The sequence below is a fragment of the Planococcus citri genome, chromosome 5 (genome assembly GCF_950023065.1).
Source record: "Planococcus citri chromosome 5, ihPlaCitr1.1, whole genome shotgun sequence".
In the NCBI taxonomy this organism is placed as follows: Eukaryota; Metazoa; Arthropoda; class Insecta; order Hemiptera; family Pseudococcidae; genus Planococcus; species Planococcus citri.
The window spans coordinates 58,909,610-58,934,693 of NC_088681.1; the positions used below are offsets into that span (position 1 = coordinate 58,909,610).

General features: G+C 35.5%; 2 protein-coding genes and 1 long non-coding RNA gene across 4 annotated transcripts in view; 2 read left to right on the forward strand and 1 right to left on the reverse strand.

Annotated features, from left to right (window-relative positions):
- LOC135847534 (uncharacterized) overlaps nt 1-25,084 on the forward strand; it is a 141,507-nt gene that overhangs the window by 104,097 nt on the left and 12,326 nt on the right. The gene's annotated exons all lie outside the window — the stretch shown is intronic.
- LOC135847946 (UDP-glucosyltransferase 2-like) lies at nt 9,083-13,418 on the reverse strand. Of its 2 annotated transcripts, none has more exons than XM_065367686.1 (6): nt 13,261-13,418; nt 12,625-12,960; nt 12,066-12,536; nt 11,765-11,984; nt 10,147-10,366; nt 9,083-10,015 (listed from the first exon to the last, which is right to left on the reverse strand). In XM_065367686.1, the coding sequence occupies exons 1-6, from the start codon at nt 13,279-13,281 to the stop codon at nt 9,691-9,693; spliced, it is 1,593 nt and encodes a 530-aa protein (XP_065223758.1). In that variant the 5' UTR covers nt 13,282-13,418; the 3' UTR covers nt 9,083-9,690. The 2 variants fall into 2 exon arrangements, with proteins under 2 accessions (XP_065223758.1, XP_065223759.1); XM_065367687.1 differs by having other exon boundaries at nt 13,266-13,374.
- On the forward strand, nt 22,864-24,797 carry LOC135848009 (maltase A2-like). Its single transcript, XM_065367773.1, has 6 exons — nt 22,864-23,005; nt 23,090-23,331; nt 23,434-23,632; nt 23,768-23,981; nt 24,062-24,403; nt 24,484-24,797. The coding sequence occupies exons 1-5, from the start codon at nt 22,976-22,978 to the stop codon at nt 24,322-24,324; spliced, it is 948 nt and encodes a 315-aa protein (XP_065223845.1). The 5' UTR covers nt 22,864-22,975; the 3' UTR covers nt 24,325-24,403; nt 24,484-24,797.

Genomic DNA, 25,084 nt, shown 5'->3' on the forward strand with positions numbered 1-25,084 from the left:
CCGAAGTTGAGTCGAATCATTTTGCGATATTTTTGGCTCATTGACCTTGAAAGTGACGTGTCGTTGTGCTGGAGAATTGTTAGACGATTCTGTCGTCTGTGGCAATGGTATGTTCGATTTTACCAACTGATTGACGTGTTTTTTTGTTTTGAATCCGTTGTCCAATACCACATCATAATGAATTGCACCGAGCCGAGCAATTACTTTACCCAATTTCCACTGTTCGTTGAATCGAATGAGTACTCTCTCCCCTACTGAAAAAAATCGCTTAACCTGGGGTGTGGATCGGGGCTGGGACTGGGGAGGAGGACGTAAAACATCAAGTTCAATACGCAACGGACGATTTAAGTACAATTCAGCTGGCGATTTACCATTATTGAGCGGAGTTGCTCGATATCGAAGAAGAATTTTTCTCACTAGGTGAGGAATTGAAGAGTTTGACGAATTCAAACAATTTTTCAATGCATGTTTGATTGTTTGAACGAATCGTTCAGCTTGACCATTCGTAGCTGGGTTTCCAGGGGCAATAAATTTCTGACGAATTCCTAAATTATGACAAAATTGCTGAAATTCTGAGCTTTTGAAAATTGCGGCATTATCAGATACCAAGGTTTCAGGGAATCCATGAGCAGTGAAAATGTCATTTAGGAATTCGATAGTAATTGCTGAGGTTGGGTCGGATCTAGTGACACGGACTTCCGGCCATTTAGACTTCGAATCTACCAAAATGAAAAGGTAGTGGCCTTGGAAAGGTCCAGCATAATCCATATGTACCCTTTCAAAATTAGACTGAGCTTCTTCCCAATGATGATTCCGAATTTGGGCTGGTAATTTTTGATTGGGTGCACAAGAGGTACAGCCTCTGACCAAATTTTCAATGTCCGAGTCAATTTTTGGCCAGTAGCAGTACTTTCGTGCAAGACGTTTCATTCTAACAATACCTACATGAGTCGAATGGAGTTCTTTCAATATGTGCTGACGTAATGAAGTTGGAATAAAAATACGATCGCCTCTAAAGATAACACCTCTGTTTAGAGAATAAAGCGGATCGTTTGTGCCTTGTTCAAGTTGCTGTAGTAGCGTTTTTAATTCACTATCAGCTGTCGTTTCACGAGCTAAACTATCGAAATTTACAGAGACAGATGAAATGCTGTTGATTGCGTCTAGTTCGATTACATCATTCTCAATACTGAGAATTTGTTCAATGCCGGGACTTCCTGTGATAGGCGAACGTGAAAAATAATCAACGTTCTGATGTAATTCAGCTGCGCGATGTTTGATTGAATAATCAAAACCTCTTAGAAAAATAGCATATCGTAATAAACGACCAGCGGTCATTGGCGGCACATTAGTCGGATGGAAAATTCGTTGAAGTGGTCGATTATCAGTGATAAGTTCGAATTTACGACCATATAGATATGAGTGAAATTTACCAACGGAAAAAATGATGGCGAGTGCTTCGCGATCAAGCTGGCTATATTTAGATTCTGCGTCAGTTAAGGAGCGTGAAATAAAAGCAATAGGCCGCTCTTCGCCATTTATGATATGAGATAAAACACCAGCTATTCCAAATGGACTGGCGTCACATGCTAAAGAGACAGGAAGGTCAGGGTTATAAGGCATGAGCACACGATCGCTTGCAATTTCTTGCTTCAATTTGAGAAAAGCAGCTTCACAATTTGAACTCCAAAAGAATTTTTGATTTTTCAGGAGCAGTTTTCTGAGGGGGTAAGTCATTGAAGAAGCATTTGGAATAAATTTCGAATAATAGGTAATGAGGCCTAGGAATTTTCGAATGTCATCAACATTTTTAGGCCTAGGTGCGTTGATGATACTTTCAACTTTGAGAGGACATTTTGAAATCTTGTTATGTTCGATAACATACCCTAAATATGAAATTTTTTGGACAAAAAATACACACTTCTGTTTATTTAAGTGAAGGTTATTGATTTGAAGTGCAGTAAGGACAGCAACCAAATGATCATAACATTCTTGCAAAGTAGCACCATAAACAATAATGTCATCAAAATACCTTGCGACACCTTTAAGACCAGCAAGAATGCGATCTAGAATTCTGTGGAAAATATGAGGTGCTGTTTTTATACCAAATGAGAGACGATTGACTCGATAAGCACCCAAGTGCGTTGAAATAGCTTGAATGAGAGAGCTTTTTTCATTCACCATCATATGCAAGTAAGCTTTGAATAAATCTAGCTTGCAATAATAACGAGCATTTCTCAATTGGTGCAGGGTTTCATCTATTCTGGGAATCGGATCATGAGCATCATAAAGATGATTGTTAACAGTGAGTTTGTAGTTGGCACATAGTCGAAGGGTGTCGTCTGGTTTGGGTACAACTACAAGTGGAGAACCCCACTCGCTTTTATCAATTTTGGTTATGACACCTTCAGCTTCTAAACGAATCAGTTCCCTTTCTACCTTATCTCTGAGTGAATATGGAAGTGAATGAGGTTTTATATAGATAGGCACTGTGTTGGGTTTCAGCTGAAGATCACATTCGAAATTTGGGACACAACCAATTGTGGGGGTGAAAATTGAAGCAAACTGATTTTCAATTTGTTGAATTAATTGAGCCGGAGTTGAACGTTCAATAGAATTAACTTGACTGGAATTTGAATCAGATTCAGAAATTTGACTTTCACAGTTGTCTAGGCTAATTTTTAAGTGACGGATCCACACACGACCTACAACTGGAGTATATTCATCAGGTACAACATATAACGTTTCTACTGATTTTTGATTTTCGAATTCAACATTAACATCTACCATACCATAAGGGGCAAAAACTTGTTTGGTGTAAGACTTGAAAAGAACATCAGATGAGCGGAGAGAAGCATTCAAATTCAACTTTTTAAACAGAAAAATAGGTAGTAAAGTGCGCCCAGCGCCAGAGTCAATTTCAAAAATTTGTGGCTTACCTTCAATCAGAATTGTGACAAAAAATTTTGCTGAATCGGAAGTTTCGGAGATGTTGTGGACTGCCTGATCGTCAATACCATTAATACCATATACTGAGTGAATTTCTGAGTTGAATGGAGTGTCATCTAGGCAGCTTACATTTTCTTTCCTCTTGGACTGTGATCCTACCAATGTTGTTATGCATACTTTGGCAATGTGACCATCTTTATCGCAGGAGTTACAATGCAGTTTATTTCGATCAATTTTGCATTCTTGAGTGCGGTGATTATTTTTACCACAGTGTAGGCATAACCCCTCTACACCTAATGCAGCAAAATCAACACGACGGCGTCCTTGATGTGTAGAATTTGCTCTGTGTTGTGACTGATGTTGTGGGTGAGGAGATTGGTTTCTTTTTGGATTGAACTTTTGTTTCCGAGCAGAGCTTTTGGAACGTGAGCGACTGTTTTGCTGGTTTGAGATATGATTGACAGATTCTGGAGCTGAGACTGAGTTATTTGATGACCCATTTCCGATTGTTTGGGTACCCATCTTCGAAGTTTCTGAGGCAGTGGCTTTTTCAACAGCTTGTTTGAAAGTCAAGTTTTCCACTTGAAGCAACTGTTCACGAGTCTGGGAATCGCGCATACCTCGGATGAATTGTGCTCTCAGGAATACATCAGCAACGGAAGTTTGACAGCTTGGGCATGAAAATCCGCATTTTGAAATGAACTTACGAAGTGCGGCAACGTAATCTGCGACAGTTTCATTCTGTGACTGGATTCTGGATAGAAACTTGTGCTGCTCGATAAGTTCATTTGGTTTTGGAAAATGCTGAGTCAAAAGTTCACACAATTCGTTATATTTCAGGGTGGCGATGTCTAGAGGTGCGGCTAATGATCGGAGAAGCTCGTTGATTGAAGTACCCACACTGTTGAGAAATAATTGAGCACTTTCAATTTCGTCATTTTGAATTTTCTTGAGCTTTAAATAATTATCGAATCTGGATTTATAGGCTGAGAATTCTTCCTTGGTGGCATCAAAATTTTCGAAATTTGAAAGAACAAGAGTGGGTCTGGTTTCTGGTTTCTGAGCTTCAGTATCCACCACTTTTTCAATTGCTGATTTGACCTGGTTTGCGAGCTGTTCATTCCCAGCTTTGAGGGTTTTGAGTAGCTCTTTGAATTGTTTCGCGTCCATTTCGAAATAAGGAAACTGAGAAAATCACGAAAATCGCGAAAATTCCGAAAAAGGAACACGAAAATCGAAAACGGATTTAAAATCCTCGTCGCCAATTATTAAGTCTTTGAAGAAAACACGCATTTCGAATATTCGAATGTATTTACACTTTTGTACATTGATACTGAGACATATACGAGTACATCGATCGAATGTATTACTAAGACTAAAAACTAATCTAAGAGTAGAGAATATAGCGGCTACGACGTCCGTGGCGGCTGTTATTTATCAGCTGCCGCTGACTCATCAGAGATACATAGCTTGAGAGATATAATAGTAACATACAGAAGATAAACAAGAAAGATGCGTCGATGGAACAAGTGAATCAGTCATTTCGAAAACCCCATAAATCACCATTTTAGGGGTTTTTATGTTTTTCACTGATTCTGATGGTGCTTTGCGAGCTCTATCGGATAAAGTTGGAAGGTAGCTCAAAAGTGCATATTTCAGCGTTTGTCATTTTGAAAACCCCATAACTCCTGCATTTACAGGGTTTTTGAAATCATTTTTTTATAAGACAAATGAAGAACATTAATTTCATGAACATCAACGTAATTCAATTTTTTAATTTATGCCGTGAAATGGATAACATTTTTGTTGCTTCTTTATTACATTAAATTAATTGAATCGTAGATTGCAGGTATAACTTCAATAAATGAATGAAAATCCATACTCAATCATTTTGGGTATTGTAGTTACTGGATTTTCTAGGATTACGTGTCATTTTTCCAAGTTTTAAAAACAAGTCATTTCGAAAACCCCATAACTCCACATATTTCACAATGGAATTGCTCGCAGCCTACAAAACTTCAAGTTCTGGTGAAGGTACAGAAATATTAGTAATCATAAGACCTATCGATTACTGCATAAGTTTGCTGTTATACCATGAAAATAAAACGCACAACCAGTTTTTTTCATTTCCTGAAAAATTTTAAAAAGGGTCAGAATGGGGTTTTCGAAATGACTGATTCAAGTAGAGGGGAGATCAACAAATGTACAAGAGTCAAAAAATTGCGTCGTAAATTTAATATACAGGTAGGGGGTGATTTAGAATAGGTAGAAGAGAGTCGATTGCACTGTTTGGCGAAACATCGTTGACCATATTGAACTCTATGGATTTCTCATGACGTTTTATTTCTATAAGCTCAAGGGTGTTGAGGCGATGCCCTTTTTCAGCAATATGTAGAATTTGTATTCCAGAGTCAGGTAAAAAGTTGTGGCCAGAATTAATGAGATGATCAGCAAAGTTACTTTTTCCCAGATGATTATTTCTCCAAGCAGCTAAGTGTTCATTTAACCTAATTTTGAAGCTTCTCCCTGTTTGGCCAATATAGGTAGCTGAGCAATCTTCTACCTATTCTAAATCACCCCCTACCTGTATATTAAATTTACGACGCAATTTTTTGACTCTTGTACATTTGTTGATCTCCCCTCTACTTGTTCCATCGACGCATCTTTCTTGTTTATCTTCTGTATGTTACGTAACCTCATTCGTGATTGAAAATGGTCTCCGAGCAGACCGAAACGCGTCTCACGCTCATGTATTAATTTAGAATTTATTCTCATTAAAGTTTCGTATTTGTAAAAGGTGTTTTTTTAATATTCAAAAATGTGCGAAAAAGGTGAAAACTACACGCGAATTAGGTCAAAAATGATAAAAAAATCAAAATTTTACCAAATTGATCTACAAAGCTGAAATTTGGGACTTACCTTATTTTCGACCTGCCAAATTGATTGGAAACAATTTCAACCCGTTTTGAGCAGTTCTAAAGCCTCCAGAACATTTTTGAAACTTGAAATTTCCACAAAATTTCATCAAATGAAGGTGGAATGCGGAAATTCACGCTGCAATCCAATTTAAACACGCTATTAAGTCAACTGCTGGTGGGTTTGAGTCATTTTGTGGCCACCAGCGACTTTTTGAAAATTCTTGGAGCCTCCAGTAGATTTTTGAAACTTGAAATTTCCACAAAATTTCATTAAAAACAGTTAGAAAGCTAAAATTTATTCTGTAAACTAACTAGGGGGCTTCGCCCCCTAGGTCGCTTCGCGACCCAGACCCCCCAACGGCTCGCGCACTCGCTTCGCTCGTGCTGCTCGCCCTGGCCCTCGCTTCGCTCAGGCCTCTCGCCCCTTCGGGGCTCGCTTTTTTGACGACTCAACTCATGCCCCTCACTTCGCTCGGGCTGCTCCTATATGTCAATAGCGAATTCTACTCTGGTTCTAAAATACAATTTTTTAAAAAAAATTCAATTTCTATCAATTTTTAAAATGAATTAACGACATTTTTTTCTCAAAAAACTTCCGACTATTCACTTCAGATTTATATTTGGGGTGTTGAATTACTCTGGTATAACTACCTATACTGACTTGACATCATCATTTTTTAGGAGTAAAATTTCTGAAATTCTGTATACGTAAAAATTGGATAGAAAAATAATTGAAATTCTTGTTGAGTAGGTAGGGAGTATGCTGGAATAATTCATTCCTATTAAATGAAAATCTGAGGTAAGGTAGTCAAATTTGCATCCCAAGTATAGAAACCTCACCAGTGGTGGCGTAGCTATAGGAGGGATGTGACTTGAGCCATTGCCCCCCCCGCATGTGAAAATTTGAAATAATACATGCAATAATGAACTGTTTTTTCGTTTTTTGTGGACCCATTTTTTTCAACAAAATTTTGTTCTCACTTCACTTGAGCTGTAATTGCACCTCCATTTCCATTAAATTACCATACATTACAAAGGGTTTTCATAAAATTACCTCTAATTTCGATTTTTCATGCCTAAAAATCTGGTTTTGCCCCCTCCCTCGAGAGAATTCTGGCTACACTGTACTGAACCCTTCCTCTATCTTCACTTCAACTTTTTTACCAACATTTGTTCCAGTTCCACTAAACATTTCAATTTGTACTGTGGAAATAAAATTCTAAACCAAAAATTATCTCAAGTGCAGAACCTCCTCTCCTTTTTATTTTAACAGACACCACATTCCAGTTTTTAAAAAAATGAAATATCAATTATAGCAGAAACTGCTTTTTTGGAAATCGCAACACAACAACATTCCCTCCTCAACACCCCTATGCTGTAAACACGCCCACATAGCAACGTTCTGACAGTATTGTTGTCCGTGCGCATTGTATTCTGTAAAACGTGCATTTTATACACAATAGAGAAAGTGTTTTTTCAATTTTTTCAGCCCTTAATTTGAAAATTTCCGATTTTTTTTTCTTGATGACATATCTACACGTCAAAAGGAACGTTTTAAAAAAAATATTGTCGAAATCGGTTCAATAGAAAAGGCTGGCGGACTCTATCAAGGTTTCTATTCGAAATTCTATTGTTTAAACACAATAGAAAACGTGTTTTTTCAATTTTTTCGGCCCTTTATTTCAAAATTTTCAATTTTTTTTTCTTGATGACATATCTACACGTCAAAAGGAACGTTTTAAAAAAAAATTCGTTGAAATCGGTTCAGTAGAAGAGGCTGGCGGACTCTATCAAGGTTTTTCTACACGATTCTTTTAATATATATAGATTTCAATACGCTTGGGAGTCGACTGTAAGTACATTTCAAGTCGTTTCGGAGCATCCAGCGACTTTTTGGAAATTACTGGAGCCCCCAGCAGATATTTCAATGCTCGAAATTTCCATAAAAATTTACCAAACAGAGTTGGAAATCCAAAATTGACTGTGTACTCCAATTTCAATACGCTATCAAGTCGACTGCTAGTTGGTTCAAGTCGTTTTGAAGCCTCAAGCGACCTTTTGAAAATTACTAGAGCCTTCAACAGATTTTAGACACTTAAAATTTCATTAAAGGCAGTCGGAAAGCAAAAATTCACTCTATAACCTAATTTCAGTATGCTTTGAAGTTGACTGCCGGTAAATTTCAAGACGTTTCGAAGCCTCCAGCGACTTTTTGGAAATTACTGGAGCCTCCAGCAGATATTTCAATGCTCGAAATTTCCATAAAATTTCACCAAACAGAGTCACCTTATTTTTGACATTATTCTGAGGTGGATCGCAGGCAGTTTCAATTCGTTCTAGAGTCTACAGCAGATTTTTAGAAACTTCTGTTTTTCAAAAAATGCCACAAAATCTACTCCTTTTTAGTTTTTATGAAATTTTGCAGAAATTACACGTTTCAAAAATTTACTGGAGGATCCCGTAATTTATAAAAACTCGTTGAAGGCTCCAAAACGACATGAAATCTACATGCAGTGGACTCCCCAGCATATTGAAATTGGTTTACAGAATGAATTTTAGCTTTCTAACTGTTTTTAATGAAATTTTGTGGAAATTTCAAGTTTCAAAAATCTACTGGAGGCTCCAAGAATTTTCAAAAAGTCGTTGGTGGCCACAAAATGACTCAAACCCACCAGCAGTTGACTTAATAGCGTGTTTAAATTGGATTGCAGCGTGAATTTCCGCATTCCAACTTCATTTGATGAAATTTTGTGGAAATTTCAAGTTTCAAAAATGTTCTGGAGGCTTCAGAACTGCTCAAAACGGGTTGAAATTGTTTCCAATCGATTTGGCAGGTCGAAAATAAGGTAAGTCCCAAATTTCAGCTTTAAAGCTCAATTTGGGAAAAATTTTGATTTTTTTATCATTTTTGACCTAAATTTGATTTTCAAAAATTCACCAAAAATCGAAAATTATATTTCAACTGAACTGGCCATCCTTTGTTCTCTTTCCAGCTCTTCCCAAAAAATATCATCTCTTCAAATTGGAGGTGGACCTTTTAAGTGGTTCTTTTGTCTGTATTTATGTATACAGCGTGAATGCGTTTCAAAAATATCAACTTTCTCGAGCCGAATTTAATCTTTCTGGTCATTTTGGAGGCTCCAGCGTGATTTTCGAAATCGGTTATAGCAGCTTTCTTCGATTATCGAACATTCACCAAAAATTCAAAAATAAACTTCTGCTCTTGAAATAATATTTATTATGATGAATTATTGTTGAAGGGAGGCAGCAAGTACCTAAGGCTTAATATGTAGGTTTCTAAATAATCATTAGAATAGCATCATTTAAACACCAGTTTCGAAAGCACTCGAGATGATTTGACGCAAATGCGTACTGCGTACACTTGACAGTTTGGCTACTTGAGAAGAAATTTTCAATGTGATGTCATTTTTTAAACGTGTTATTTTATGTACAAATAATTCTTGGAAAATCTTTTGATATCGTGCAACTTGTAAGTACCTATTGTTGAATAGTATAGCTGCATAGGTACCTATTTAGAATGTGCTTGAGGAAATGATATTGACATTGTTGTTGGTCGTATGTGTATCTAAATGATTCGTTCTTTTCTTTATGGTAGGTATATGCTCGATGTTTGTTTTTTCTCTTCGATGATTTACTTATTGGATTCTTCGTAAAAACTTCATTTTGAAATCAGTGAAAACGAAACATACCGTACGAAGAGGTACTCGAAAAATGGAAATAAGATGTGAGATCGGATCGGTTTTTCAGCTCTTATGAAGGAACATACGTCCTTACATATAATATGTAGGACTAGGGCTACATTTCATTGTTTTTTATTTTTGATGTTTCGTTTACATAGAAATGAATGGGAATTATGTATAGACTTATAACAAGAGTGAAGGTGACGTAAGATTAACTTGAGAGTATAATGTATAAGACAGGTAATTGTGAACAAAACTAAAACAATAAAATATAATATTACATCTAATAAGAAATACTGGAACCAGTTCAACTGTAAAGACGCAGTTTTCAAATGAGGAGCTCTGTTATGCCTGATGATATATTCGGTCCAATATACGACGCTTTGTTGTGGTGTCATTGGACGATCTTTGAATATTTTAGATAATTTTTCCATATTGTTGCGATACCTTAAAGATAAAAAAAAACACGTGGTATATTGTCAAATTGCTTTTAAGTATGTGTATTGTGTAGGTACCTGCCTTCTTGCTGCAGATACGTATAATTAATTTTTCTAAAAAAAATCAAGTGTTATTCCTACCTTGTGTCGTTGATGATTGTATTTACTGCTGTTAGAATGTCTTTTTTGGATACATTGGTTATATCGAGCTGGACTGCTACTTCCATTTTCTCCAGAATATCGGCGTTGGTCAATTGATCGCCGAATACTGCGCAACTAATGATTGGAGTGGCAGAATAAATGGCTTCGTTGATGCCTCCTTGTCCACAATGACTGATGAATACCTTGACATTTTTTTCTTCTGCAAAGAGTATAAGTAATATAAATTAACTTATAATGAATATTTACATTATTTGAAGTCGCGTTTTTTTTTTCACAAGTGTCCCTCTTTCGTTAGGATGGCATAAATTGTCAAAATCTGACCTTTTTTTTGCAAAAAATTACGAGTAACAAACCTTCTCGTTTTTTGGAAAATTTGCTGAAAAATTTCACTTTGTTCTCAACAAACTCTAAAAAGTTTCCCTTTTTTAAATAAATTGTTCATAAGTCTAACTTTTTGGCAAAAATTTCCAAAACAGACCTTCATTATTGCCAAAGTCTTGGTTTTTTCAAAAAATTGACAAACCTGTGTTTTTCTTGCAATTTTGCTTTCAAAAAGTTTCCCATTCAAAGGAAAATTATCCAAAAGTCTAGCTTCTTGCGAAAAATTGTCAAAAATTCTGGCTTTTTTAGAAGTGACAAAAATCTTCGCCTTTTAGCAAAATGGCAAAAAATTGACGTTCTTTCCCGTGAAATTCCAAAATTGTCCAATGTCTGTATTTTGCTCTATTTTTTATGGAAATTGCGAAAAAATGTTATTTTTTGGCCACTAATTACCTACCTCACAAAAAGTCCAGTTTTTTGCTGAAATTGTCAAACTCTTTCATTTTAGCAAAATTGTTGAAGTATTTTTTGAAAAAAATAATTAGGTACTGAAAAGTCTCGCTTTTTTGCCGGTAGTTCTCAAAAGGTTCTACTTTTGCTAAAATTGGCAAATTTTTGCGTTTTGCCAAAAATTCTCACTTTTTCACAAATTTCCAAAAATTTTTGCTTTGTAGAAAAATGGCGAAAAATTGTTGTTTTCGTTTCACAAAATCCTAAAAAATCTCATTCTTTTACAATAATAAATTGCCATACCTAAGTATTAAAACCTTTCCTTTTGCAGTTTTGCTGAAATTGTCAGTTATACTTTTTGCCAAAAATTGTTTTTTTTTTTTTTTCAAATCAGAAAATTTTTCACTTTGTTGACATAAGTTGCCAGAAATCTCGTCCCCCCCCCCAAAAAAAAATTACGTACAAAATATAGTCCAAAATCTTCAGATTAAGAATCAAAGCATTTCAATTTGATATGTTCTGTTTTTTGGCCATTTTTTGGCGTAAATGTGAATAACCTTTTTGCTAGAATATTCAAAGGTCTACAAATTAGATTTCTAAGTATTTTGTTCAGCTTCAAAATTGAAAGCGCTGGAGCACTTTGAAAGTTTCGATCAGTCGCAGTTTTTTCAATTTTAAAGTTGGATTAAAATTGAAAAATACGTTTTGTATGCTTTTTAATGTTCTGTAACACGAAATGCTCAAAATGAACTTATCTCCAACTTCGCTTGACCAATCACTTCCCTTATTGCTCTTTGGTACTGCAATATCTAGATTCGAAACATACCTAAAATATCCCTTTGAGGCAACCAATCCAACAGCATTACATTATCAGATACATTTTCCATTTGACCTTCGTACTTCCAAATCACTCTTTGAGGGATCTCTGCGAATGCTTCTCTGAAAGCATTTGCTGTTTCAAGAGGCATCGTAGCTGCTTTAACTAATGAACCCATTGAAAATAGAATAACTCCTTGCGCAGCTTCGTCAATGAATTTTTTGATATTCTGCTCAAAATCAAAAATTAGGTGGTAGGTACTTTTATATAGATGGGCTTTATTCTTTGGGGCATTGCACAATGTACATACTTTAGGTAGAGGTTTGACTTGCTTCGTGTGTATACCTCCAATTTCAATGGCATTTGGAACCAAGGGTCTGGATAATATCGAGGGATGGTTATTGAAAAAAATTAAATCCGGTTCCATATGCATGTATTTACTTATGGGAGCGAGTAGTTGCGAATGATCTTGGTGGAATTTTTTTAAACAAGGAATCACGTATAAATAATGATATAAAGTTACGTCGATGTAATTCCACACGTTATTAAAACGTCCCAAAAAAGTTTCTTTATCCCATTTATTGGGTACTCCTTCGAAATAAATATACCCCGGATGATTCGGATTACCAATGGAATTATCAGCATTGATCTTCTGTTTGAATGTTTCCGTTCCTATCACAGGAATATTTAGTTTGGCAGCTATGGGTAAGAAGCATTTATACAGCAGCATTATCTCGACAAATATAACGTCGTATAATTTCTCGTTGGAATTTAATGCAAACTGCAAAATGAAAACAATTTTTAAAAAATTATAAAATGAAGGGCTGATTTAATTATCCTGATGTAGGTGTAAATCACATTTTACCTACCTGAATTTCTGGTAATTTCATCATCTTGTAACAAAATGACTTCTCGGTGTTCATTGCACTTCCTAGAATTGTGAAGGCATTTCGTGCAAATACAGTGGTGAAGGGTTGGCTGAGATGTATGATTTCGTCTTTCGAAGTATCAATGACTGATGTGTAATTTTCCTGCATTGCTTGGTCAGGAAAAGAGGTTACTACGGTGACATCGTGACCAGCGTCGATGAGACTTTTCATTATGGCATTGTTGAAGGTGAAGTGACTTTTGGCTGGGAATGGAAATATACCCAATATCTTATATCCTCGAGCAAAGTATATTTGAACGATCAAAAAGTAATAAATCTGTGAAAATACGTATATGATCGATATGAGGTAAATTTATTAATTTTACTACTTATGGGAGAATTTTTGAGATCTTTCAAATATAGTATCTAATGGAGTAATGTCTTAGGTGATTAGATTTTAATATCGTCAGTAGCGAGTTTAATACCTCGTATGTGTTTTTTTTTTAAATTTTTTTTAAATGATATGTTTACATGTGAGATGAGTTCAATGATGTAAAAAAAAATATATACATAAGTACCTATATGAAAAAAGAGTCACATACGAAGTATCAAATTCGCCACCGACGATTGTACTTACATAACCTGTTGAAATTTCCATTTTAATCTATGTGATGAAGTATTTTATTGCTTTGAAAAAATATGAAACACACGCAAATATGAACGTTTCGACTCACCAAAACATTTTCCAATTTTAAATGTGAAATAATAAGTGCTTGAATTTTTGTTTAGGTAACAGACTACTACGTACGAAAACGTGTTCTCTTATCTTCTATTATGATATTGATAATGAGTACCTAGTACCTACCTATCCGATTTCGAGTGTTTTTTTGTTTCTATCTGTGTATCTATGTGTACCTTCTTCACGAAATTAACGAAATAATATTGAATTAGTCATCTATTTTCATTGATTACGTCACTCATACGTCAGCGAATTGTACGTCTCACGGTTCAAAAAAAATAGGTATGATTTTTTTGCCATTTAGGTAAAAATTTCAATGTTGCATTTGCTTTAAAATTGGTTACCTCTGAGGAAGGGGGGGGGGTGTCAGGGACCATATAGTCCGGCATATGACAAGAGGAATAATTGCACACCCCCCCCCCCCCGATCCTCTAGGATAACTTTTTTCTCAAAGAGGACATCATTAGGGACAGTTTAAGGCAAACTTATTTTAAAATAAAATTAGCCTTAATACTAACAAAATGCTGACCATTTTGATTGACATGTCAGCCAAAATTGCAGATTTTGCTTACCAAGATAGGACTCACACAAAGTTTTTTGAACTGGACAAAACTAAATCGAAAGAGCATGCAAAAATTCATCATCTCACAAAATTTCAGGTGCTAAAGTGTATTTTTAGATTTTTGGCGAATTTAAAAAAAAAAACAAATTTAAATCAAAAATTAAGAAAAAAAAATCAAAATTTTACCAAATTGACCAAGAAAGCTGAAATTTGACATTTAGCTCATTTTCGACCTGCCAAATCGATTGGAAACTACTTAAAACCGGTTTGAGCAGTTCTGGAGCCTCCAGCAGATTTCTGAAATTTGAAATTTCCTCAAAATTTCATCAATTAATGAAGTTGAAAATTCAAAATTCACAAATTGAACACGTTCTGAAGTCGATTTCTTGTGGGTTTTAGTCATTTAGGAGCCTCCAGCGACTTTTTGAAAATTATTGAAGCCTCCAGTAGATTTTCAAAATTTGAAATTTTCACAAATTATCATCAAATTGAGTTATAAAGCTGAAATTCACTCTGCAAACTGATTTCAATACCATATAGTGATTTCTATTGATGGATTAGGTTGTAGGGTAGTTCTTGAATTAAAATAGGTCCCATTTTTCTTTTCTTCGAATTGGCTACCGACTTTATAGAAATTTGGAATTTCTGAAGAAATTTGAAAACTTGTTAAAGGCTTTAGATGTTTAAATTGAGATTGTTTTCGAGTCCTCACTTTTATTTGAAAATTGCGGTTTTCTTGGAATTCTACGGTAACCACTTAGAATAGTCGAGAGGGTGTCCAATAAGCACGGACCAAAGTTATAGGTGTTGAAGTTCATTTTTTACATTTCCAGAGTGATTTGGAATTCCTGGAGACAGTTTTGAAAATCGCTGGAGGCTCCAGAACTCAACTCAGCTCGTTGAAATTGAGAGTTTTTGTGAACTTTACCTTTCCCACCGTCGTTGGGCAAAATTTTGTGGAAATTTCAATTTTCAAAAATCTTACTGTAGGCTCCAGAATTGCTCAAAACGGTTTAAAATCGATTCGAGGCTTTAAAAATATGGCACATACCGTTTTTTGTTCTTTTTTTAGCCCAAATTGGATTTTCAAAATTTCATCAAAAATTGAAAAATGCACTCAAATCTTTGATTTGAAAATTAGCCTTTTGAATCAAATTTCAAAAACATCAAATGTCTCGCTGGGCTCAAGTCGATTTTCTTTTTTATTCCAGAATTTAAATTTCTGAAAAATTGTTGTTTCAATTCAAAAAAGTCAAAGCTGAAAAAAATAAACTATCAGGTCACATCAAAAGTGATCTTGAATAATTTTGTTGAATTAATAATATTCGAGAGCTTTTGCCCTCGCTTCTATCAAACTTATGGGTTTCTTTTGTTAAACTTATTCAAAAAATTACTGTTTTAATGTAGAAATGTCGACGACTAGCAAAATCGACTAGGCACTCGCATATACGTAAAATGATGCTATATGAATGAATTTTCATGAACTCTTATTCCTTCGCTTTGCCAAGGCCATTTTTCTTTTCTTGTTCAAAATTGAAATTTATAAAAAAACTAATTTTCAAATTTGAAACTTGCCAGTGCCAATAAAATCAACTTCTGACATCAAAAATCAATAATTTTGTTCAGTTCGGTATTCGTTTTTTGAATTTTTATGAATTCTGGGCTGCTTTTTCCCTCGATTCGTTCGGTGTTCTTCATTGTTTTGAAATTGAAAAATGCCACATCAGTGTTCAAAGATGTCATTCTCTGAATGGCGCCAAAAAAATTGAAAAAAGTTTATGGGGGGGGGGGGGACAAAACTTGTCCTAAAATTTCTACTTTCTAGGTCAATTTGGCGAAATTTTGATTTTTGTTGGTTTCCATTATAATTATGTACGATGTATTTCGAGTTGATTTTAGCATAGACATGAATTTTGGTCAGTTGAGTGACCCGGAAGGGGATGCAGAGGTTTCCAAAATCAGGCCATCTAAATTCTCGAAAAACGAGTTCATTTGTGATGAAATTAGCTACAGTTTTGGAATATGTGACATCAGTTTAGCCGGTAAATTTTCTTCCAATTTTAGTTGTTTTTAACATTTTCCTGTGAAAAATTTGAATTCGTTAATTTTTGTGTGTGTGTGTATGTGTATGTGTATGTGTGTGTGGGTTTACAAACTATACGTTGTTCGGCCACACCCTTGAAATTTCACGTGCGTTGTTCGGACCCAAAACGTTGTTCGGACTTTAGGTAGGTCCGAACAACGTTTTAACCATTTTTTCGTGATCTACGAGTAATTTTAGCCATGGCAAAATTATCAAAAGTGGTTCATGTAAAAAGTCCTCGGAACGTATAGAACACATGATGTTTTTTTAGCTGATACACCCAACTTGATATACACATGGAACCACTGCAGCGGGTGTAAGTAATATGAATTTACTTATACGTTGTTCGGACCTTATTTTTGTCTAACCCTGCATACCATGTTCGGACTCGTATTGCAACGTTGCCGCTGAAATCAACGGCAAACACACATCATGTTATAACCAAGTCCAGACACCGTCGCATATAGCTTTTGGTATGAGATGGTATTGAACAGCTTCAACTTGAAATATGATTTTTTTTTTAAGTTTTCAAAACCTTTTTCAAATATGTAACTTGGGAACCTTTAATTTTGAAAATCGCCCTTTGTTTGCCTTATTATAATTTTCCTAGCGTTGTGGTACGATTTCCCAGACGTGCATTCATAATAATAATTTTTGAGTCCAAAGTTTGAAAAAGAAAATTGCCAGAGATTTCAAAATAGTCGATCGGGTAGGTTCCAGTTTGGAAATTGTTTTCCATAGTCATTGTCCTATTTTCTTGAGCTTTTGAGTGAAATTTTCCCATTTGTTTTGGACCCCAAACTTTCAAAAAATCATCCAAAATCTGCAAAAGAATTTGATTGAAAAGTTTGAACTTTGGAAATCGTCCAAGAAACGCAAGATTCAGAGCTGCGCAATCGAATTTTTTGAAACCTTTCAGACGATTCTGTTGAATATTTATATTTCTCAGGTCCGAAATTTTCCAAAAATACCCCAAATCCAAAACTGACGAAAAATTTGATGAGAAAACATCAGATTATTTGAGACAATTTCCAAAGTAAACAAATTCTCAAGTCCAAAGGTGAAGCAGTACAATTCTTTTCTTTCAACATTTTCCGGCGATTTTTCGGAAAATTTTGAGCACAAAAATAACATGAGATCGCACAAACAAAAAATCATACTAATACACTCGGGAAATTGTTGTATGGCAAAGAAAGGACACAATTTCCAAAGTTACAGCTTCTGAAACTGATTTTTCGTTATTTTTGGAAACTTTTTTTAAAAAAGATTTTGGATTTAAAAATATGTACTACGTATATTGAACACACGTTTTGAAAATTTCACTCAAAAATCACAGAAATTACGAGAGGGAAAGACAATTTTCAAATGCCAAACAGTTCTATCAAATTTTTCGAAATCCTACAGACAACTTTTTTTTCAAAATTAATTCGTTGTAGGTTATCATAACTGTTCAGACTGTCGAAAGCAATTTCCAAAAGTTGAAGCTGCCTAATAGTTGGAGGGCTCCCATAACGATCTATTCAGCATCCCTGCCAATCCTCCCAGGCAATTTTTTTCTTAAAGGAGGAATTCTAAGGAACATTTCTAGCCCTTGTCCTCAAAAAAGTGGCCATGCGTACACATATGGCGGCCATTTTGATTGACAGATCAGCCGAAATTGCAAATTTTGCGTTCTAACAGCGGACTTGCACATAATTTTATAAACCGTACATTGGTAGATCAAATGAGCAGGCAAAAATTTACCACCTGACAAAAATTTCAAGTGCTCGTGCCCTTTTCGATTTTTGGTGAATTTTTGAAAATCAAATTCAGGTCACAAATGAGTGGGAAAATCAAATTGATGTAGAAAACTGAAATGTAAGATATACCCTATTTTCGACCTGCCAAATCGATTGGAAAATGTTTCAAACAGTTTTGACTAGTTCTGGAGCCTCCAGCCGATTTTTGAAACTTGAACTTCTATGAAATTTCATCACAACCAAACACCATCCTGCAAACTAATTTCAATACGCCAGAAGTCGACCGCAGGTGGAGGAAGCCCCCCCACCCGTCCCCTGTGGGGGGTGGGACCAAACTGATTGCGGGTTTCTTCATGACTTTCAAAATCGCCTTTTCTGGGCCGAATTGACATGGAATGACCCTCCAGCAACGAAGGGCGTCAAATTACAAGTTGATCAAGTGAACGTTTTTGCAAATATTTTCAATTTATTCGCGAATTTTTTTTAATAGTTCAAACAATTTGAAACTCATCATTTCAATTATTTGTGAAATTACCTACATCTTAAAACATGAATTTCCTCGGTATTTTGATTTCATCGACATTCATAATATCGAGTGCTATTGCTTTTGATAGAGATTGGTGGAAACACGCCAGCATTTACCAAATATACACGAGATCATTCAAAGATAGCGATGGTGATGGAATAGGAGACTTCAATGGTATAATTTCTAAGCTGGATTACCTAGTCGATATTGGAGTGGACACCCTGAAGTTGAATCCGTTTTACTCCTCCGCAATGGCTGATGGTGGTTACGATATAACAGATTATAAAGGAATAGATCCGGTGTATGGGACGATGGAAGATTTCGAGAAGCTGATTAAAGAAATGAAATCTCGAGGTTAGTAACCATTAGGAAAAAAAAAATAACTCTTGCTTCTCAGTTTTTACTATTTATTAGTGCAAAGCTTTTCAAACACCAAGTGTTCATCATCAGGCTTAAATCACTATTGAACAAAATAACCAGGTCTACAAGCTTATATACTAGTGTACAAGGGTGTGGTTGTTTGACAGTAAAGGGTGTGGCAGTACAAGGGTGTGGTCATGTGGAAGAGGGTGTGGTTGTAGGTGAGGATGTGGTAGGAGTCATGTCTTCAAGTTTAGTTTTAATAACAGAAAGTAAGATATTTTCTAAGGGTTTTAAATCATTATTTAGTAAATTTGTTTTGTTTTTCTTCATGGCTATTGCTTCCCTAATGTTTAATTGAGATGGTTTGTCTATTTTTTGTATGAGGTTCAGGTTTTCAAAGCAAGTAGTGTGGTTGGTGGCAATGAGATGATCTGAGAAAGCAGACTTATTTTCATATTTGTATTTAGCATAATAAAGATGTTCCTTGAACCTCTTTTTGATGTTTCTTTTAGTTTGCCCTATATAAATTCCTTGGTAATCTTTGCATTTGATTTTGTAGATGCCACTACAGTCTTTAGGTTTGTCTTTGTCTTTAGTGTTACCAAGAAGGTTTTTAATTTTGTTGTCATTGGTGAAAATAGGTTGTATGTTGTGTTTTCTGAAGACTGTTTTCATTTTGTTTGTGAGGGGGGGATAGTAACTGATCCTAACTCTTTTGACATCATCTTTTTCAGCAATAAAAGTTGTGGCATCTCTGATTAGTTTTTTATTTTCATGTTTTCTTATAAGTTTTTGGATAGATGTTTTTGTATAGCCAAGGTTGGAAGCAATGGCCATGATGTTTTTAATTTCTTTATTTTGGTTATTTTTATTTAGGGGGAGATTCAAACACCTGTGTATCATGCTGTTGAAAGCAGCAAATTTTTGGTTCCAAGGCTGGAAAGAATCAGAAGGGATGTAGTTATTGGTGTGAGTGGGTTTTCTATAGATATCAAATTCAATGTGGTCAGAATGTCTGATAATTAACATATCAAGAAAAGGGAGTTTATTTTGTTATTCCAGCTCATAAGTGAATTTGATGGTAGGATAGAGGCTATTCAAAGCTTTGAGGAATTCCTCAATGTCAAAGTCTTCAGGTATGATACACAGGATGTCATCTACATATCTAAACCATGCTTTGGGAAAGTTTTTATTGTTCTTTTTGAATTTTGTCTCAAGGTGGCTCATAAAAAAATTTGCCAAGAAGGGTGATAGGGTGTTGCCCATAGCTGTGCCTCCTGTTTGTTTATAGTAAGTTCCATTTATTTGGAAGATGTTTTGGGAAGTGCATAATTTTATAGTATTCATGTAATGGGTTATTTCTTTTTTGTTGATATTTTGTTCTTTTAGCCATTTTTCTATCATTTCTAAAGTCTCAGGGATAAGCACACTAGGGAAAAGATTTTGTACATCAAAAGATATGAGCCTGTCTGTATCATTAATAGTAATCCCTTAAGTTCATAATTATTTTTGACTTGAAGAGTTTCAGGAAAAGGAAGGTTTTGGAAGTTGCCAGGTTGGAAAGGAGTTTTTTGGCAATGTTATAGGAAGGAGAGTTGATATTGGCCACAATTGGTCTCATAGGATAGTTAGGTTTATGGATCTTGGGAAGACAGTACATTTTAGGAACTTTAGGATTGGAAGGAAAAGGAGTGTTATTAAGGAAAGGAGTAGTTTTCACCAAACTTTTCACTTCTTTCACCATTTTATCCACAGGATTACTTTTTAACTTCACATAAGGTCCTTCATTAAGAAGGGTTTCACACTTTTCCAAGTATTCATCTTTCTTCATTATCACTATAGTGTTTCCCTTGTCTGCTTTCATATAGTAGACACCTTTCTGTCTCAAGCTTTTGATGGTATTGTTGTGGGGATGAAATGGAATTCTTGCTGGTTTATGGGTTTTGATGATGTCAACCACTTCTTTCTTTATGCTGATTTTCGTTTCTGGGGTCTCTCTCCACAATGAAGCATCCACATCAGAAATAATATCTTCAATAGGAGGCCTCATGGGTGGTAAAGAAAATTTTAGACCCTTGTTTAGAAGGTCCAATTCTTCTTTGGAGAACACCACATCAGTAAGGTTTTTCACATACACAGTAGTCTCACTAACACCATTACTGTCACTGCCACTGACACTAACAACATTACTAACACCACTATGGTCACTTTTTTCTTTTAACAGATTTTTCAACTTTTTGTTTTGTGAATTTCTCTTCTTCTTCTTTTTCTCCTCAATTGATCTGAACATCTTTCTTTCCATTTCATCCCACTGCTGTTTTGGTATGGTCTGGCTTAGTTTTTTTGTGAAGTGCATATAGTTCAACTTCTATGCTGGATCTTTTTGCATACATGTTGTGGAGCTCAGAGCTTAACCAATAGATTTTGGCTTTCTCTAGAGCCCTTTTTGTGGAAGGAGTTTTCACTTTACTGTTAAACACCACACACTTAGGGAAAACATTGTTTACCCTACACTGTTTAAGAAAACTAATATCAAGAGGTATCAACTTCACCTTAGTTTTTAGACTTTGGTATTTGTTGAATGATGAATTAGGTTCATTAGGCTCGAATGCCATAATGTCAAAGGTAAAAGGAACCTTTTAGCGAGAAGTTTGTTAGATTAGGAAAAAAAATAACTTTTGCTTCTCAGTTTTTACTATTTATTAGTGCAAAGCTTTTCAAACACCAAGTGTTCATCATCAGGCTTAAATCACTATTGAACAAAATAACCAGGTCTACAAGCTTATATACTAGTGTACAAGGGTGTGGTTGTTTGACAGTAAAGAACTTTTTTTGATGTTTGGAATTGAAAATTGAATTTTTTCGAATTTTTATTTTTTTGTGATGAGTTCATTTCATCGAGTGAAGGGGGTTTTCAACTTTTTCAACGGGTACGTAAAAATTAGGGGTCATATGGGTCAACTTCACTAATCAAAACTTTTTTTCATGTTTTAAATCAAAAAATTGCATTTTTTCGCAATTTTTTCGCAAACTTTTCAATTTTTAAAAATCGACTTTACTAAGTAATGCCATCCCAATTTTTTACTATGTTGTTCAGCGTGAAAAGTTGTCCGTAATATATTTTTTTCAGCATTTTTGAGAGTCGGAACGGTATGAAAACTACGTTTTGAAACTTTTCGAGCTAATTTTTCGTACGACAAAAAGTGGCAACACTGATTTTTATGATATCACAAAAAATCCTATCAAAACCCCTAACTATAGGGTTAAAAAGTACTTTTTTTTCTTGGCTACATGGTCTAAAATGGTAACACTACATTCCAAAAGTGGTAACACTTCTGTGCTCTTAGGTGTTTACATCTCAAAACAGGACTTTTCTTATCACTCAGGAACTTCGGCGATTATTTCATAGTTTTAACTAAGTTTTAACAATATTTCATTTACATGATAGCAAGAATGCAAAACAACTCACCACACGTAAATTTAGTTCTATTTAATGTGAAATTAGTGGAAATATAGCATCGAATAAGAAAGTCCTGTTTTGAAAATGTAAACGTGCCGCGGTCTTCAACTGGAATGTAGTGTTACCACTTTAGACTATATAGCCAAGAAAAAAAAAGTACTTTTTAACCCTATTGAAAAAAGTTCCATTTCAGTAGACATCGCGGTTATCGAGTAATCCACTGCTGAAATGGATGATATTTCAAGTTCACTGAAAACTTTGACACCCCTTAGCAGCCTTTAAAAAAGGGCTGGAGGGCTGCGACTTGCGCCACTTACCACTGCTTGGTCGAATTGACGTGGAATGACCCTTCAGATAACTCCGATACATGGGTGATAATGCTCTCTCAGTGTACCAAATTTCACTCCACCGAAGAATATGAATTGCAAAAAAGCCCCCTTTTCGAATATGAAATTGATTAGTGCAACAAAAATTAAGAATTGAGAAACTACGACGAGCCCAAATCATTCTAACAATCATTTGTTTCCGTTTTTTTTTTTTTTTTTTTTTTATTAGGCTTACGCCTTGTACCAGACCTAGTAATCAATCACAGCAGTGACAAACACGAATTACTATGTTTGGGTTGATCCAAAAGGTTACGATCAAAATGGCAAACCTATTCCACCAAATAACTTGGTAGGTGCATAACATTCATATACTCTCTAGGTAGCCAAGGTTATAATTTTCGACTTATACATTACCTACCTATGTATGCAATTTGCAGATAGTCTATTCGATTTACAAAAAAGAGGCACAGCTTGGCAATGGAACGAGAAAAGGAAACAGTTCTATCTGCACCAATGTACACATATGGTCGAGCAACCTGATTTGAATTTAAGAAATGAAGCAGTTAATTAAGAACGAAATAAAGGTAGTAGACAAGTCTCACATCTTCAATAGTAAATTTGATTTAAATTGTGACATTTTCAAACTCCGAATTAATTTATTGGCACAGGACATATTGAGATTCTGGCTCGATAAAGGCGTAGAAGGATTTCGAGTAGACGCACCAATGTTGTTCTTCGAAGACGAAGAACTCCGAGATAATCGACCAATGACTGGCGATGTAACCGCTTTCAGCAATATTTTCAGCCAATTTGAACGTTGCTTCCATCATCCAGACACATACAGATATTTGAACGAGTTGAATGTATTCTTGCGAGACTACGACCGAACGAGTGGGAAATCAACTCGGACGTAATATTATTTAATTATTTTTTCTACGATAAAGAATGGGTTAGAATACACAAATCATCAAAATATGTACCTACATTTATGCTCGTATGATTTTTCATTCAGGCCATTGATAGGAGAAACGTACGGAGATATCCAAACAGTGATCAAGTATTTTGGGACGAGGCGTTTTCCAGCATTCCATTTACCTTTGAATTACCTAATGACCGATAACATGACTACTTATTTGAATTCTCGGGAACTTCACGACTTCCTTCATACTTGGTTGAATCAAGTACCCAAAGGCGTGGCATCGAGCTGGGCGGTAAGTCACAAACATACTTACCTAATTCATGCTTCTTGTCCACAAGATTTGGTCCCTGCAAGACGTACCTACCTCTGCCTACCTACCTACCTACCTACCTACCTACCTCATAAATCGTATATTTTTTATTCGCAGCTTGGTAATTACGATCAGGGTAGAATTTCGTACAGATTGAACGCAGAATATAATTACATCTTGTTGGCATTAGTTACAATGCTTCCAGGAGCATGTCAAGTTTACTACGGAGAAGAACTGAACATGGGACGAAATAATTTGGTACGCGAAAAAGATCCATTCAACAGGGTGTTTCATCGAACACCGATGCAATGGGACGATTCCAGGAATGCAGGTAACTATGATCATTTTTAAAACCAGTACGGTAGGTAATGCACTTGTTAAGTGATGTCACATTTAAATTTTTTCCCGCAGGTTTCTCTACTGGTGACAAGACATGGTTACCAGTGCACCCGAATTACTGGAATACCAACGTTCAAAGCCAGGAGCCCGATCAAAACAGCAATTTAAATTATTTCAAGGATTTAATGGCCATTAGGAGAACACAGACCATGAAATATGGCGATTTGAAGTTCCACGTTATGTCGGATTGGGTGCTGGCATTTTCTAGAACCTTCAAACAAACCATGTTACACTATTTTAATGAATTTGGAACCGGAAACTCAACCCATCGATGAGCTCACTGATTTTAATCATCTTCCAGAAAATTTGACACTACCTAGTGTCTTCTAGCTCCAACTCAGGGTACAATAAAGGGTAACATCTAGAAATCCTTTATTCAAACGTTTTAATTTAATAAATACGCGTACCTAAATGACGCATTTGTACTAAAATAGGTACATATAACTCGATTTCCCAGTTTCAAGATGAAAACTACCAGTCAATATCCATCATCATCAGTCCTCAGACCAAATTCGGTTATCATATTGAGTTCGAAATGATAATCATCGGAGGGAAATTACTTCATACAAGAAGTGTACGCTAAAAAAAAAAATCAACTTGCAAGTTCTTAATCATAATATCGAGTAGTGATGGTGCTAGAGTTTGGAAAACCCGAGATATCTCCTTCCCAGAAATTCAGATTTTAAATATTTTTATTAAGCTGTAAATTATTTGCATGAAAGCTGCCAATAAAGAATTGTTCGATAAATTTGAGCTCTTTTATTTTATGCTCGGAATATATCTTGAAAATAAAACTTCATTAAAAAAATTAATCACCCTTCACAGGGGAGACATTGTATACTCTAACATTTTCTCCATCGTGATTTTTCACAATGAACAAGATTTCAGTTGTTTCTTGATGTGTTGGGTTCCGCCGATTTTTTAGGTTATGGGCCCGGGGGTGGGGGGAGGAGGAGGGAGGGAGAGGGGAGCAGAGACCGTAGGATAGATTTTCGTAAAAAATTCCCCCTCCTGATCCTGCACCCCTCGAATGCG